This window comes from Pocillopora damicornis, chromosome 1 (assembly GCF_964200805.1).
Source record: "Pocillopora damicornis chromosome 1, jaPocDami1.2, whole genome shotgun sequence".
NCBI lineage: Eukaryota > Metazoa > Cnidaria > Anthozoa > Scleractinia > Pocilloporidae > Pocillopora > Pocillopora damicornis.
This window is the reverse complement of record NC_142670.1, coordinates 30,107,482-30,125,433: the sequence shown is the minus strand read 5'-3', so window position 1 is coordinate 30,125,433 and position 17,952 is coordinate 30,107,482. Positions and strand designations below refer to the sequence as shown.

Here is a 17,952-nt window from a genome sequence, read left to right as displayed (position 1 = left end):
AAAATGGCGGTTTTACTTTTCACGAAGGGCTCTCTTTTATATTACGAACGTCAACTTTGATTCAACCTTAAGTTCAGAGGAAAAATTTATTTCGTGGTAATTTTTTATGTCAAAATTAAAGGGTCTTGTCCACGGGCTGAGTTACTGAGTTTTTGTGCATTCGGTGTTCTTCATATATATTTGAAATTGTATTTGATCTAAACGAGCGATAATAAATGGCAAAACAACTTGATTAAACTTTATTTGATTTTAGTTCGGAGGCAGGGAAAGCTGTACGCTCTTTATTTTATCTTATTTTTTATTTCACACTTTAAGGGCGATGTCCGCAAGATGGTCATTGACATGTTCTGACAACCTTAAAAGTATAGGTGTGTGAATTTGAGCTATAACTTAAGAGCTAGAATTATCATATTTATGAAGAGTTTATTTTTTTCGTAAAATGAGACGATATTTGCTTAGATAGGATAAATAAAACTGTATATTTTCATCACTGGATGAAATTCAGACTTAACTGGTGTGAACTTCTGCTGCAAAAAGCAACCCTATAGAACAACAACAGGGCTCTGTGAAGTAAAAAATTGAAAATCTAAGAACGTTATCCTATTTTCTTACAATACACCACATTCATGGTTCCTGCTTCCTATGGATGTCACTACTCAGTAACAACGTGGACGATCCTCTTATCTCAGCAAACTAAAACTTAGTTTCCTTATATTAACGTTCAACAATAACTTGCAGGCGAGTGAGATCGTTTCTGAATATTCTTAGTGCTATCTCTGGCGTTTTAAGTGCAGCCGTTCGGTTTCTTCCTTTGAGTTTTTACCATCTTAATGGCCGGCCTGCTCTTCGTGCAGCACAAACGCAGTGCTTGCTGAAACTCAGGAATTCTGAATACATACACAATCGGATTGACAAAAGAGTTAGAATAATTTAGAATGTTCACCATGTGATAAAACTTCCATGGTATTGATGTATTAGTTACATAGATTAATATGTTCAAGATGACTATGGGAAGCCAACATACTAAAGCCGGTATGGAAACCAGAAGTAGGGTCTTTGTTAAGCGTCTGTGTCGCGAAGCTCCATTTCGATGCTGTGAAGCAACACTCTCGTGTTGAAAACTTCTCCATATGGCGATATTACAGACACATACGATGATTGTTAGACCCAACACTACGGGGATAAAAACATACAGACAGATTCAAATGAACTCGAAACGTTTAACAAAGTCATTAATGTAGACAGCAAGACAGCGGAAGACCAAAGTAAGAAAATGGCGATGCGGTATGTTCTGGTGGATAATGAACGGTGTTTAAAGGGCCAAAATACGGCATAAAATCGCTCACAAGAAATAGAGGCTGCAGATATATACGAGCCTAACAAAAACGTATCATCGAAACTTGTGTAAAATATTTTGTAAGCCATGTGTTCAAAGTCATATTTTGCTGTCCAAAGCTGATAGGCATCTCCAACGAGGTAAATGTAAAAGGGCAGAGTGAACGCTCCTAACATCAAATCAGCAAACGCCATGTTCATAACTAAAAATAAACTTTTCCTACGAAGTGGTTTGGTAACTGCAAAGAGAACCAGAGTTAGCAAGTTTCCTGCAATGATAAGGACCGAAGATAAAATGAGAGCGCTGCATAGTGCAATCCCTTTTTCCTTGGAGGGAAAACTTCTTGTGAACGCAGACGCATTCTCCATGGTTTTATTCACTGCCGACGAGTCAATCCTATTAATTTATGACTGAATGAATTACGGTTAACGGTTTTTTTTTTCGGAATAAAACGCGTTGTTTCAGAGGAGAGGAACTTGCAACAACACCAAGCAACAGCAGCTGAAATGTTATTTGTATTTCATGGTAATTATATTCAAGGAGTAACGTAGTCCAGGTAGACAAGACATTTCAGGTTCAACTAATACTGTCAATAAAATGGCTTTTCATCAAAGAACGTAACAGGTGTTCATGTATTTTCCTGTTGAAATGGCAAGAATTGCACAGTTTTACAATTGTTTAGGTTTTAACAAACTTCTTATGTGACTCAAAATCTCTACACTAACGGACTAGGACGTTGTCCTTTCTCAATGAGAGATAATCTTCATTAGTGATAGACGAAAGGTTTAATAACACTTCAGTATAATTAGCTCTAGACACATGCTACTTGATGCAAAGTTTAATTTTGCATCAAACAGTCATCGTACATCGTTGAAATTAAACGAGTCACAACAATTAGAGAGAAAAATACTTAGAAATTATAATCTAAAGTTAAGTACATTTATGGCTCCTATCGTCAAAACTTTACCATCATACATTAAAGACAGCCAACACGCACTTGAAATTGTTCGTGTCGTTAATTTCCTTGGCCAAGACAAACTTCTTTTCACTATGGATATTACATCTCTTTTTCGTGTCATTTGCCATTCTGTCGCTCAAACGTTTTTTTGATCAACCTATTGTCAAAGAACCTAGCTCTGAAACACGACTCCGCTTAGCCAAACTAGTGCTATAGCTACCAGTTGAAGTTGTCAAATATTCTTCCAATTCCCCTACCGCTTTACCTCCCATGAGTGACTAAGAGAGAATCTCTCCTTACAATATCAATACAATATCAAGCATAGAAGTGATGAGAATAAAGTAAATATCAATTAGGGGATTATTAGTTGATCCAATACCAAATTCTTTAAATTGACATCATAAGAATTGTATGGTAGATAGTAAGGAGAATTACTGATGAGATCTTGGGAGTTGAAGGGTTAGGTAGCCGGTGGGATTACTCAGTACGTACTCAAATAGTAAAAGAAGGCGCTATTAGTAATTTGCATTCGCGTTACATCGGAATGCACTCGTTTTCAGCCGATCAGAGGTGCGTAATTTTCTCGTAGACGTTATTTTAAAAGTAAGCAAGTTTCCTGTTATGATTAGGACGGATGCCTTCTGCTTTGGAAACTTCTTGCAAATTTGGACTTGTTTGTAGGATTTTTACTGCCGGTGCCCCACACAAAGTTAACTTGTAACTAAATGGTTTACGAGATGAAACGTTTGATCGGGAAAGAATGTGGTGTTTCAATGGAGAGGAACTCGATCTTCTGCAACGACACAAAATAAGAACAGCTGAAAAGTCATTTATGTGTCATAGTAATTTTACTCAAGGCAGTCATGTCGTCAAGGTAGACGATGCATTTCGAAATAATACCGTGCACGTAGAGCCCTTCATGTCACGATTTATGTATATTCATCAAACAACGTGACAGCTATTCGTGTGTTTTTCTGCAAAGTTTTACCGCTCCATAAGGTTTTTAACAAATTTCTTGCATGGCTCAAAATTTATTAACAAACCGACTCCAACGTTATCATCTTTTAATAAACAAAGAATATAAAGAACGCTTTCAGGATAATATGCCCCAGGCGCATGCTACATAATACACTCTTCAATTTTTAATTTTGCATTTAACAGTCATCCTACGCCGTTCAATTTAAATGAGTTTTAGCAAAGAGAAAGAAATGATCCAAATTATTATCTACAAATAATTGTATTTACATTAACTGATCCGATACCTGATCCGTTCAAGAAAACCGCGTGTTTCCCTTTACTTGAATCTTAAAAATAATCTTTTTCGGAGCGAAGAGGCATATATGGTTATCATTTCTCAATGAGAAATAATTTTCATGACTGTAATGAACGGATTTTGTTGTGACACCTCTAAGATATTTTGCTTTAACTCTCTACTTAGCGCGTTGATCAATTTTCAAATTTACATTAAACATTCATCCTACTGTGATGAATTTAGCTCAGAGAGGAAAAAAAAAAAGAGGCGCCTTAGCTTCTGTAAATTTCTTACCTGGCTCAAAAATTTCTTCGTAAGGCCACTCGGGTGTTCTTATCTCTCAATGAGATATAATCTTCATTAAATTGACAAATAAACAGTGTAATAACACTTCCAGGATAATTTGCCCTCGACTCATGATCCTCGATGCACTGCTCTAGTTCTAATTTTGCCTTAGAAATTCATTCTACACCGTTGAATTTAAAAGAGCCATAGCAAAGAGAGAGAGAAATAATAAGGAATTATTATCTTATGTAAAGTTCATTTACATTACTGATCCGTTGACTTTTCCGGTGCGGTAAACCGTGTGTATTCCTTAGCTTTTACAAGAACTAAGAAGCTATTTCTTGGAGCGAAGAGGCATGCTCTTGTATCGATTGCAGTTTCATTCAAATTTTTCTCTACCTTTAATACCCTTTTCCCTTAAGTATTTGATTTTCGGAAAGTATCACAGCTCTCACACGCTTGGTGTAAATTTACTACTTCACTGGTGATATTTCCCGGGTGATATTCGTTATTTGTTTATAGAATATATGAGGGCATACAACCACATTACTTCTTGATCAGTTGAGATTCCCTAGTGAGGTTTCCCCTGCGAAGACACGGGCTTGTGACATGGTGTTTTAGTGCAAAGATCAGTTTAATCGGAGGGATTTGAACGGAAATTTATGTAAATATCATGGTAATTTTTTTGAAGGTGTTTATGTAGTTGGAGTAGGCAATGAGTTTGAACAAATACTGTGCCACGTAAAACCCTTCGTGTCACAATAAATGAAATGTCCGTTTATTAAAAAAACGTAAGAGGTGTTCATGTTTTTTTTTTTTTAATGACTGAATGGTAAGGCTTTTTAGACATATTTCTTGCCTGTATAACCCGTATGAAAATATCTTTTAAAAGCCGACTGGGGCGTCATCATTTCTCAATGAGAGACGATTAATCTTCATTAAATAATGCAAATGATCGTGAAAGATGAGGTTCACTAATATTTTGCTTGTAGAGCAACATTTGATGCCTGATTTTCTCACCCAGCCCACCCTCCACCCCACAAACACACACATACAAACAAAAAAGGACACTGTCTGCCTAATGATTTCTGCCCATCCCACCTGCAGCCCACACAACCTTTTTTCCAATTCCTATCACGAGGAATGCACAAGTTTTTTTTTTTTTTTTTTATCACAAAACTGCCTAAAAAAAATAAAAGAAAACATTTATTCCATAAGTCTTGAAAGTTCACATAAACCGAATTCAAATATACCTATATTCATCAAGTCCATGAAATCAATACAAACTTAAGCCATAACATGAATGAGCTGGCTCTAAGAGCCCTTTCGCGTTTTTGTTTATTTATTTTTTATTATTATTATTATTATTATTATAATTATTATTATTACTATCATTATTTTTACTCGGACCTTTTTTTTTCATTGTTTCGGACCCGAGCGACAGACTGAACCGAAAAGGAGAGACAGCTCGTAGTCTAGAGAACTGCCGTATGTCAATGATTTGATGGGTTTTCTTCCGTTTGCGTATCTGATGTTTTTTCCCTTTCTCGATTTTCCTTGTTCTTTTTCGAGGATGATAGATATTCTTAAAGTAATAGATGAAAGCAGCACCCAACACAGAATAGCAGTAACTTATCTAACAGAGGAACGCTCATGGGTTTTTTCCTCAATCGATCAATTTTTTGAGGAATCTTTTTTTTTTATCCATGGTGGTCGTTATATGATATAAGTTCAAGATGATTAAGGGAAGCCAACATAATAAAGCCAGTGTGGACACCAGAAACAGGGTCTTTGTTAAGCATCTGTTTCGCGAAGCTCCATTCCGATGCTGTGAGTCAACACTCTTGTGTTGATAGTTTTTCCAGATGGCGATGTTACAGACACATATAATGATTGTTAGACCCAACAGAACTGGGACAGAGACATACAATGCGGATCTTATTGAAGTAAACACCGATAGCAAAGTTAATATTAAAGACAACAAGGCAGGGAATGTCCAAAGTGTGAAAAGGTAGCCGGTGGGATTACTCAGTACGTACTCAAAAAGTAAAAGAAGGCGCTATTAGTAATTTGCACTCGTGTTACATCGGAATGCACTTGTTTTCAGCCGATCAGAAGTGCGTAATTTTCTCATAGACGTTATTTTAAAAGTAAGCAAGTTTACTGTTATGATTAGGACGGATGCCTTCTGCTTTGGAAACTTCTTGCAAATTTGAACTTATTTGATAGATTTCGTTCACTGCCGATACCTCGAACAAAGTTAACTTGTAACTAAATGGTTAACGGGATGAAAGGTTTGATCGTGAAAGAATGTGGTGTTTTAAAGGAAAGGAACTCGATCTTCTGCAGGAACACGAAATAACAACAGCTGAAAAGTCATTTATGTGTCATATTAATTTTAAGGTAGTCATGTTTTCAAGGTAGACAATGCATTTCGAAATAATACCGTGCACGTAGAGCCCTTCATGTCACGATATATGTGTGTTTTTCTGCAAAGGTTTAGCGCTTCCTAAGGTTTTTAACAAATTTCTTGCTTAGCTCAAAATTTACTAACAAACCGACTCGGACGTTATCACCTTTCAATGAACAAAGAATATAAAGAACGCTTTCAGGATAATATGCCCCAGCGCATGCTACATAATACATTCTTCAATTTTTAATTTTGCATTTAACGGTCATCCTACGCCGTTCAATTTAAATGAGTTTTAGCAAAGAGAAAGAAGTGATCCAAATTATTATCTACAGTTAATTGTATTGTTCAGGAAAACCGTATGTTTTCCTTTACTTATATCATGAAAATATACTCTTTCCGGAGCGAAGAGGCATATATCGTTATCATTTCTTAATGAGAGATAATTTTCATTTCGGCGATGAACGAATTTTGTTGTGACACATCTAAGATATTTTGCTTTAACTCTCTACTCAGTACGTTGATCCATTTTCAAATTTGCATTAAACATTCACCCTACTGTGATGAAGTTAGCTCAGAGAGGGGAGAAAGAAATCTTTGGCGCCTAAGCGTCTGGAAATTACTTACTTGGCTCAAAATTTCTTCGTAAGGCCACTCGGGTGTTATTATCTCTCAATAAGATATAATCTTCATTTAAAATGTATAAATAAACAGTGTAATAACACTTCCAGGATGATTTGCACTCGACTCATGATACTCCATGCACTGCTCTAGTTCTAATTTTGCCTTAGAAATTTATTCTACACCGTTGAATTTAAAAGAGCCATAGCAAAGAGAGAGAGAAATACTTATGAATTACTATCTTAAGTAAAGTTCATTTACATTATTGATCCGCTGACTTTTCCGGTGCAGTAAATCCTGGCGAATTCTTTTTACTAGAACTAACAAGTTATTTCTTGGAGTGTAAAGGCATGCTCTTGTATCGATTGCAGTCTCATTCAAATTTTTATCTGCCTTTAATACTCTTTTCCCTTGAGTATTTAATTTTCTGAAAGTATCTCAGCTCTCACGCGCTTGCTTCGAGTGTCTCAGCGTCTGGAAATATGAAATTAATAATCAGATTATGGGTTTTAAAGATGAACTAAAGTTACGATTACTAAACGTTTTATTAGAGTTCTCTTTCCTGTCGAGGTAACCGAATACAACTGTGTGCTTGAATGAATTTATTTTTTGACAAAAAAGAGGCATTTTATTTCCAAGTCTCCACACATGAAAATAATTCGATTACTTATCAACAATTTCCACTCCACTAGTTTTAATTATGATGCCCGTGAAACTGAGATCATTGGAGGCGTAGAGGTACTTCATCTTCAAACCTATGTCTCATTGGAAACTGTTGGAAAGAACTCAGCTGTTTTCGTCGCCCACTTGTCTAAAGTTTTATGATATATATATATATATATATATATATATATATATATATATATATATATATATATATATATATATATATATATATATATACATACATACACAATCGGATTGTCCACGGGCTGAGTTACCTACAGGTGTCTTGTGCATTCGGTGTTCTTCATATATATTTTAAATTGTATTTGATCTAAGCGAGCGATAATAAATGGTAAAACAACTTGATTATACTTTACTTGATTTTAGTTCGGAGGCAGGGAAAGCTGTACGCTCTTTATTTTATCTTATTTTTATTTCACACTCTTGAGGGCGCGGTCCGCAAGATGGTCATTGACATGTTCTGACAACCTTAAAAGTATAGGAGTGTGAATTTGAGCTATAACTTAAGAGCTAGAATTATCATATTTATGAAGAGTTTATTTTTTTCGCAAAATGAGACGATATTTTGCTTAGATAGGGTAAATAAAACTGTGTATTTTCATCAATGGATGAAATTCAGACTTAACTGGTGTGAACTTCTGCTTCAAAAAGCAACCCTACAGGACAACAACAGGGCTCTGTGAAGTAAAAAAATGAAAATCTAAGAACGTTATCCTATTTTCTTACAATACTCCACATTTATGGCTCCTTCCTCCTATGGATGTCACTACTCAGTAACAACGCGGACGATCCTCTCATTTCAGCAAACTAAAACTTAGTTTCAATATATTATCGTTCAACAATAACTTGCAGGCGAGTGAGATCGTTTCTGAATATTCTTAGTTTTATCTCTGGCGTTTTAAGTGCAGCCGTTCGGTTTCTTCCTTTGAGTTTTTACCATCTTAATGGCCGGTCTGCTCTTCGTGCAACACAAACGCAGTGCTTGCTGAAACTCAGGAATTCTGAATACATACACAATCGGATTGACAAAAGAGTTAGAATAATTTAGAATGTTCACCATGTAATAAAACGTCCATGGTATTGATGTCTTAGTTACAGAGATTAATATGTTCAAGATGATTTTGGGAAGCCAACATACTAAAGCCGGTATGGAAACCAGAAGTAGGGTCTTTGTTAAGCGTCTGTGTCGCGAAGCTCCATTTCGATGCTGTGAAGCAACACTCTCGTGTTGAAAACTTCTCCAGATGGCGATATTACAGACACATACGATGATTGTTAGACCCAACACTACGGGGATAAAAACATACAAAACAGATTCAAATGAACTCGAAACGTTTAACAAAGTCATTAATGTAGACAGCAAGACAGCGGAAGACCAAAGTAAGAAAATGGCGATGCGGTATGTTCTGGTGGATAATGAACGGTGTTTAAAGGGCCAAAATACGGCATAAAATCGCTCACAAGAAATAGAGGCTGCAGATATATACGAGCCTAACAAAAACGTATCATCGAAACTTGTGTAAAATATTTTGTAAGCCATGTGTTCAAAGTCATATTTTGCTGTCCAAAGCTGATAGGCATCTCCAACGAGGTAAATGTAAAAGGGCAGTGTGAGTGCTCCTAACATCAAATCAGCAAACGCCATGTTCATAACTAAAAATAAACTTTTCCTACGAAGTGGTTTGGTAACTGCAAAGAGAACCAGAGTGAGCAAGTTTCCTGCAATGATAAGGACCGAAGATAAAATGAGAGCGCTGCATAGTGCAATCCCTTTTTCCTTGGAGGAAAAACTTCTTGTGAATGCAGACGCATTCTCCATGGTTTTATTCACTGCCGACGAGTCAATCCTATAAACTTATGACTAAATGAATTACGGTTAACAGTTTTTTTTTTCGGAATAAAACGCGTTGTTTCAGAGGAGAGGAACTTGCAACAACACCAAGCAACAGCAGCTGAAATGTTATTTGTATTTCGGGGTAATTATATTCAAGGAGTAACGTAGTTCAGGTAGACAAGACATTTCAGGTTCAACTAATACTGTCAATAAAATGGCTTTTCATCAAAGAACGTAACAGGTGTTCATGTATTTTCCTGTTGAAATGGCAAGAATTGCTCAGTTTTACAATTGTTAAGGTTTTAACAAACTTCTTATGTGACTCAAAATCTCTACACTGACGGACTAGGACGTTGTCCTTTCTCAATGAGAGATAATCTTCATTAGTGATAGACGAAAGGTTTAATAACACTTCAGTATAATTAGCTCTAGACACATGCTACTCGATGCAAAGTTTAATTTTGCATCAAACAGTCATCGTACATCGTTGAAATTAAACGAGTCACAACAATTAGAGAGAAAAATACTTAGAAATTATAATCTAAAGTTAAGTACATTTATGGCTCCTATCGTCAAAACTTTACCATCATACATTTAAGACGACAGCCAACACGCACTTGAGCTGTTTGTGTGTTTTTCTGCAAAGTTTTACCGCTTCATTAGGTTTGAACAAATTTCTTACTTGGTTCAAAATTTATTAACAAACCGTCTCGGACGTTATCATCTTTCAATAAACAAAGAATATAAATAACGCTTTCGGGATAATATGCCCCAGACGCATGCAACATAATACACTCTTCAATTTTTAATTTTGCATTTAACAGTCATTCTACGTCGTTCAATTTAAATGAGTTTTAGCAAAGAGAAAGAAATGATCCAAATTATTATCTACAGAGGATTGTATTTACATTAACTGATCCGCTAACTGATCCGTTCAAGAGAACCGCCTGTTTCCCTTTACTTGAATCTTAAAAATAATCTTTTTCGGAGCGAAGAGGCGTATATCGTTATCATTTCTCAATGAGAGATAATTTTCATGACTGTGATGAACGGATTTTGTTGTGACACCTCTAAGATATTTTGCTTTAACTCTCTACTTAGCGCGTTGATCAATTTCCAAATTTACATTAAACATTCATCCTACTGTGATGAATTTAGCTCAGAGAGGAAAGAAAAAGAGGCACCTAAGCTTCTGGAAATTTCTTACTTGGCTTAAAATTTCTTCGTACGGCCACTCAGGTGTTATTATCTCTCAATGAGATATAATCTTCATTAAATTGACAAATAAACAGTGTAATAACACTTCCAGGATAATTTGCCCTTGACTCATGATCCTCAATGCACTGCTCTAGTTCTAATTTTGCCTTAGAAATTCATTCTACACCGTTGAATTTAAAAGAGCCATAGCAAAGAGAGAGAGAAATAATAAGGAATTATTATCTTATGTAGAGTTTATTTACATTACTGATCCGTTGACTTTTCCGGTGCGGTAAACCGTGTGAATTCCTTTCACTAGAACTAAGAAGTTATTTCTTGGAGCGAAGAGGCATGCTCTTGTATCGATTGCAGTCTCATTCAAATTTTTATCTGCATTTAATAGTCTTTTCTCTTAAGTATTTGATTTTCGGAAACTATCTTAGCTCTCACGCGCTTGGTGTAAATGCACTACTTCACTGAATATTTCCCGGGTGATATTCGTTATTTGTTTGCAGAATATATGAGGGCATACACCCGCATTACTTCTCGATCAGTTGAGATTCCCTATTGAGGTTTCTCTTGCGAAGAGACGGGCTTGTGACATGGTGTTTTAATGCAAAGGTCAGTTTAATCGGAGGGATTTGAACGGAAATTTCTGTCAATATCATGGTAATTTTTTGAAGGTGTTTATGTAGTTGGAGTAGGCAATGAGTTTGAACAAATACTGTGCCACGTAGAACCCTTCGTGTCACAATAAATTAAATGCCCGTTTATTCAAAGATGTAACAGGTGTCCATGTATTTTTTTTTACTGAGTGGTAAGGCTTTTTAAACAAATTTCTGGCCTGTATAACCTGTATGAAAATTTCTTTAAAAGCCGACTGGGGCGTCATCATTTCTCAAAATGGTGAGTAAAAAGCGTAAAAACACATCCAGTATAATTTGTTCTGGACACATGATACGTGATGCACTATTCTATTTCTCTGTCCGCTTTAAACAGTCATCTAACACCATTGAATTTAGATAAGTTATAACTATGAGAGCGAAATAATGGTAAATTATTGTCTATAATTAAGTGAATTTATATTAAGGTATCACAGAAGGAAAACAGTCATATTTCTCTCAATTTCCTAAAAATTTTATGTCCAATAAAAAAATAAAGATTCACTATTTTCTGAAATTTCATTTTGGTATCTTTTTTACTCCAGGAGATGTACAACAAAAAGTATCATGAGGGTACAACGGAAGGCACGAGCTCGAGATTGATTACACTTCATGTCAACGTCTTCTTGTCACCTAATAAACGATTACAAACCATTATTAACGTGCAGATCACGTTCCAATCAAAACAAGGATGTTATTAAAATGCGCGGCCAAATTAGCTTATCTTGTGAAACGAGTCGGCGTTTTCATTAAACTTGGGTTTTTCCGGCTAACAGGGGAATAGACATTGTCGTGAGTAAATGTTTTAAAGCAAAGATCAAAAGTTTAAACGGGGGATCTTGTATCAATACGACAGGATTAAGGATCGGTATCGGTGAACTTTTTTTCCGATCAACTGATCAGAAACTCAAAGTTCAGTTCTTAACAAAAATTACTGAGAGGTTATCCTCGGGGTAATTTGTGAATACCCTGTCTGTTTTTTTAAACCTTTTTTCCAAACTACTATCGATCTTTGCTTTTACGCCGACTCTTTTCGGTGCACGTTACAGTAGTGCATTAATTACAAAAAATTCCGATTCGTTTTCCTTCAAAGAGGATAACGACAGAGCTCTCTCGCAGAATACGTTTCTACAAGGAATAAATGAGTATATTTGGAGTTTGAGTAGCCAATCACAATGCGCCTTCACCGCTATCCACTGTTTACCATATGCTAAAACTTTTCGTCTTCGTTGAGCGTGTTTCTTATGTTAGAATGTATTGTAACCTATGTTTTTGTTCGAACCGACAATTCAATCACCAACTCGATTGACAATTCAGTCTACAACTCCGCTTCAATTGTTTGCAATAGGCCTACAAAATCTAAGTTACATACAACCAACGGTATCTAGTCGTTTCGTACTCACGAACGTTTCTTACTTATTCGATTTGCAACCAAAATTAGCATTTTCGTTTCGATTCGTATTCAAACCATTAGTGAAACATTAGTGACGATAAAAACCCCAGCGAGCAGATGAGTACTGTTGCGTGCGACCGGTTGGTTATGATTCCGGCAACATAAAGTCTGGTTGAGTCTATTTTTGGCTTTAATAACAACAACAAATAAATCATTGCTAGCGTATTGTTCTTGCCACTCCAACATAAAATTCATATCTTCTCGCCACCATGTAAAATCTCTGTGTATTCTTTGTAACATGACAAGATATTTACTAAGATAGCAAAAATGAAAGAGAATACTTTTATCCTAGGTGAAATTCAGATCTGACTTGTGTGTACAAGTACTTCCGATGGGGAGTATATCTCTTGACAACACAAAGGTTCTACCGCAACAAAAATTTATCAAACAGGTAGGAAATTATCGTATTTTGGGACTTAAAATTCCTGAGTTTCGGCAAGCTCTACGCTTGTGTTTTACAAAGAGGAGAGCAGCCATTTAGACAGACGAAATAGAAGGGAAAAAAACGAACGGCTGCACTTTTAACGCCGGAGAAAGAGTTCAGGATATTACGAACTGTTCCCACTCGCGTGTAAAAAGAGTTTAACAAGAAGATATTTATGGAAAATAATTTTATTTTCGATCTGCTGACCAAAGAGAATCACTGATGGTGAGTAGCGAGACACATTAGAAACAGGAGTCATAAATATGAGTTATTGTCAGAAAATACAATAGTTTCCAGCCTGTTGTTTAACTAACTGTTGCAGAAGAATCTATTTTTTTTTGTTTTTGTTTAGAGATACCTTTTCTATCCAGGAATAAAAAAATAATTTTGCTATAAACTTTAAAAAGGTTCGATTCAGGGGGGTTTTTAGTTCCTTTTGTTACAAGCATCTGGACAAATGTAATTTCCAATAGAAATCAAGCCAAAAAGTGTGTAGAATTATTGCTTGTAGTTCCGATGCCAACACTGACATGGCGCTATGAGTAAACCACTTACCTGTCCTCGAGAGTGTTTTAATAACTGTAAATTGGCCAAAACTTTAACCATGAGCCGTAAAGGCCATTACACCTGCCATTGAAACTCTACTTGAAAAGCAACGGGTCGGCAGTAGTCAATTAGCTCCTATTGTAGAAACCTATTCTGCGTTTATATACTACCATACTGCTCATCGAAAAGAATCGCCGTAAAAGCAAAGATCGCAAGTAGTTTAGAAAAAAGGGTAAAAAAACTGGCGGGGTGTTCGCAAATTACCCCGAGGATAACCTCTCAGTGAATTTTGTGAAGAAGTTTGAGTTTCTGATCAATTGATCGGCAAAAATTCACCGATACCGATCCTTAATCCCGTGGTATTGACACAAGATCCTTTAAACTTCTGATCTTTGCTTCAGAACACTTAACCATGACACTTTCTATTCCCTCGTTAATGAAAACGCAAGTTACATAAAAAGGCCGAGACGTTTTACAAGATGAGTTTATTTGGCCACGCATTTCAACCGACACCCTTGTTTCGATTGGAACGTGATCTGCACGTTAATGATGGTTTGTAATTGTTTCTAAGGTGACAAGAAGACGTAGACATGAAGTGTAATCAATCTCGTGCCTTCCTTATATCTCCTGAAGTAAAAAAGACACCAAAAGAGGGAGAAAACGCAAAATTTCAGATAGCGAGGAAAATACCTTTGTAACCCCTATTTTTTCGGCTTTTTAAATGATCAGCAGGACACATTTCACAAACTGTGAAAATTTTGAGAGGTTTCACCGAAGCAAATTATAGAAAATCAAAAGCAAGGCCAAATTATCACTGGCGGGCACCTCTCTTCATGGAGCCTTAGCTAAATAAAAAAAAAAATCATATTGGTAATATTTACTACTGCAAACGATAGTCCAAATCTTGCTCATCGCCTTTTTATGGCTTTAGTGACCATAAAAAGCCAAAACAAAAATTTTCTAGAAAAACAACGATGGCGCGCGCCCTTTAGAGCTTCCTTAATGAAGACTAGCTATCTCTCCTTGAGAAATGATGACGCCTCAGTCGGCTTTCAAAGAAATTTTTATTCAGGCAAGAAATTTGTTTAAAAAGCCTTACCACTCAGTAAAAAAAATACAGCTGTTAGGTTTTTTTTAATAAACGGACACTTAATTTATTGTGACACGAAGGGTTCTATTTGGCCCAATATTAGTTCCAACTCATTGCCTGCTCTAACTACACAAACACCTTGGATAAAATTACCGTGATATTTACATAACTTTTCAGCTGTTCTTATTTCTTTTTATTGCAAAAGGTTGAGCCCTACTCTTTTGAAACACTGCCTTTTTTTGCGATAAAACTTTCTGCCTCAACTGATTTAGTTTTAAATTTACAATGATTGACATCTCGGCAGTGAACGAAAGCCTGAAAAATACGTCCCAATTCGCAAAACGTTTTCCTTCCAAATCAGAAGGCATCGCATTGTGCAGCGTCTTCATGTTATCTTCGGTCCTAATCATTGCAGGAAGCTTGCTCCCTCTTGTTCTCTTTGCAGCTAACAAAGCACTCCGTAGGAAAAGTTTATTCCTAGTTATGAACATGGCGTTTGCTGATTTGATGTTGGGAACTATCTCCGCACCCCTTTTACATTTACTTTGTTGGAGATGCCTATCAGCTTTGGACAGCAAAATTCGGCTTTCATCTAGTGGTTTTCAGATGCATCGATGTCACTTTTATGTTCGGCTCATATCTATCTGCAGCCTTCATATCCTGTGAGAGATTTTTTGCTGTATGTTGGCCGTTTCACCACCGATCACTGTCCGCCAGAACATACTACATCACCATTTTCATACTTTGGATACTCGCTGTCTTTCTGTCTTCAATTCTAACTTTGTTAGGTGTCTTTAGTTCATTTAAATCTGCTTTGTACGTGGTAGTCATCGTCCAATTGTGTCTAACAATCATAATATGTGTCTGTAACATTGGTATCTGGATAAATTCTCAACACGGAAGGTTTACTTCACAACAACAAAACAGAGCCTCGCGAAGCAAACGCTTAACAAAGACCCTACTTTTTGTATCCATGTTGGCTTTAATAACCTGGCTTCCCTTACTTATCATAAACATTTTAATCTGTATAACTGGGGAATCACTATCACATCTGGTTAATTTTGTGGTGAACATTTTAAACTATTCCAACTCTTTTTTCAATCCAGTTGTGTATATATTTAGAATTCCTGAATTTAAGCAAACGCTACGTTTGTCGTGCACTAAGAAGGGAACAGCCACGAAGACAGGACAAATCGAAAAAAAATACCGCACTACACTTAGAACGCCGGAGAAAGAGCTAGGAAAATATCGCACCGATCCCACCCGGCTGCAGGTAATGTTTGACCATGAAGATATGGAGACTCAATTTTAATTAGTTGTGACAAGAGGACCATTTGGCTTTGATGCTATTTAGTGAGGTACAATAGAAGCAAGAGTCAGAAATATGGCGTCTTCTCAGAAAATACGATAATTGCCTGCTTTAAGTTTATTACTTGCCAAAGTACAATTTTTTTATATGGTATCTTTTCGTAGCAGCAGCACATAAGGAAATCAAATACGTTTCTTCATTTATCCAATGTGATTATAACATCTCACCATTTTGCTAACCCAAATCGCGGTTTACGCGAGCAATGGGCCTCAGGTATTCTGTATAAGAGGGTTGATTTAATTAAAGATAATTGTTACGTATTTAGATCAACGACAATTTAAAACACATTTAGGAGCTCCGAATGCAGAAAACTGCACTTAGCTCGTAGAAAAGCTACACAAGCCTCCAACATAACATTGAAAGGAAATCTTATCACAAAAGATCTTTTCCCCCGAATTAAAAGTTGATTCTAGCCTTGGTAACGTTTACAATGAAGAAAAAGGAAAAATAAGCCGACATTTTGTTGGCTCCCTAACTCTTTACTCAGGATTTGACTGGTTTGAGTACTCAAAAATGGAATAGTATGTGATGGTGCAGATTGTTAAGCCTACACTTGAGTGACACTCTTATGATAAATTTACGCTATTTGTTGCAAGTGATCTTGGAAAAATTTGTTACATTACATAGAATTGAATTGGTTATTGACGAAACCTAGGCAGAGAAAACTGAATCTTAAGTTGTTGATCTCGTAAGGATGATCACTCATTTGTTTTGTTAATAATCAGCATCAAAATTATCAATTGAAAGAAAGATTTCCGATTATCTCATATTGATCTCAATCAAAGCTGTATACCCAAAGGAAATTGTATACCCATTGTAAATCAGCGTTTTCTTCATCAAAAGAACTGCATGCCTGATTACATATGGGTCTGTGTGGAAGTCTTGCCTCAATTTTCATAGCTGATGTCGCAAAAAGGTGATATCGTTAAGATAGCATTGTCACATAGGACTTTAGGGGAGGCCTAAGGGAAGGAAAGAAACTCCTAAACTAAAATCTTAAGACCGTGAATTGGTCATAGTTATATTGACGGTCATATTGCGGGACACAATTGTCTGTTGACTCAGCCTCGCCGGCAGTGTTTGATATACAGTTCTTTTAACTTTCAATGACTGACTTTGGAAAATTGGTTTACTAACTCAAAACTGTGAAATCCTGAAGAGATAACAACACCTACCAACGCCCTACCGACAACTTCGAAACATTGACATAGAAAAACAGAACTACCCGGAATCTCTCTATAGGCAGAAAAAATTACCCGATCAGTTTTAAAAACTGCGTGGCTTTTAGTCTTTTTCCTGATAAACTGAAGAACCCAAATGAAACTTTTCATTGACCTTAACTCAAAAATGCGGAACTGAACCAACGGAGAAATTTCAATACCTTTGCCCTCAACACGGATGAAGTATTGATCAGCTACACATGAGATAACTACCATTACAGTGCCATCTTAAGAGCTATATTTGTCATTTTGTTCCATCAAATTGGGTCGGTTGTAGTGAAGAAATATAACATGGTTTCTGTGTTTACATAGCCTGATGTAAACACGCGGGAAGTTGGGAGAACACGAGATAAGCGTAGGAAAGGTTTCCAGCTTATATAATTATCGAGTGTTCTCCCAACCTCCCAGGTGTTTACATCAGGCTATGTAAACACGGAAACCATTTTACATTTCTTTTATAAAATAACTAATGAAAGAGGAACGAAAACGGTGTTTACATACCCTCATGTAAAATGGTTTTATGCCCTATCAGAGGGCGCGCGTACTATTGTTTTATAATTTAAAATCTCAACGGTTAAGACTTTATGCCTGGACAATAAAGTAACAAG

The 17,952-nt window shown here is 36.3% G+C and overlaps 1 protein-coding gene and 1 pseudogene across 1 annotated transcript in view; both read right to left on the bottom strand.

Annotated features, from left to right (window-relative positions):
- Window positions 1-784: 784 nt before the first annotated feature.
- LOC149053238 (beta-1 adrenergic receptor-like) lies at window positions 785-2,422 on the bottom strand (annotated as a pseudogene).
- A 6,025-nt stretch (window positions 2,423-8,447) lies between these two features.
- The window catches only part of LOC149053237 (beta-1 adrenergic receptor-like), an 11,003-nt gene continuing 1,498 nt past the window's right edge, over window positions 8,448-17,952 (bottom strand). The window contains exon 2 of the mRNA XM_089182607.1: window positions 8,448-9,403. Coding sequence (XP_089038733.1) covers window positions 8,448-9,403 — 956 coding nt within the window. The remainder of the gene's footprint in view (window positions 9,404-17,952) is intronic.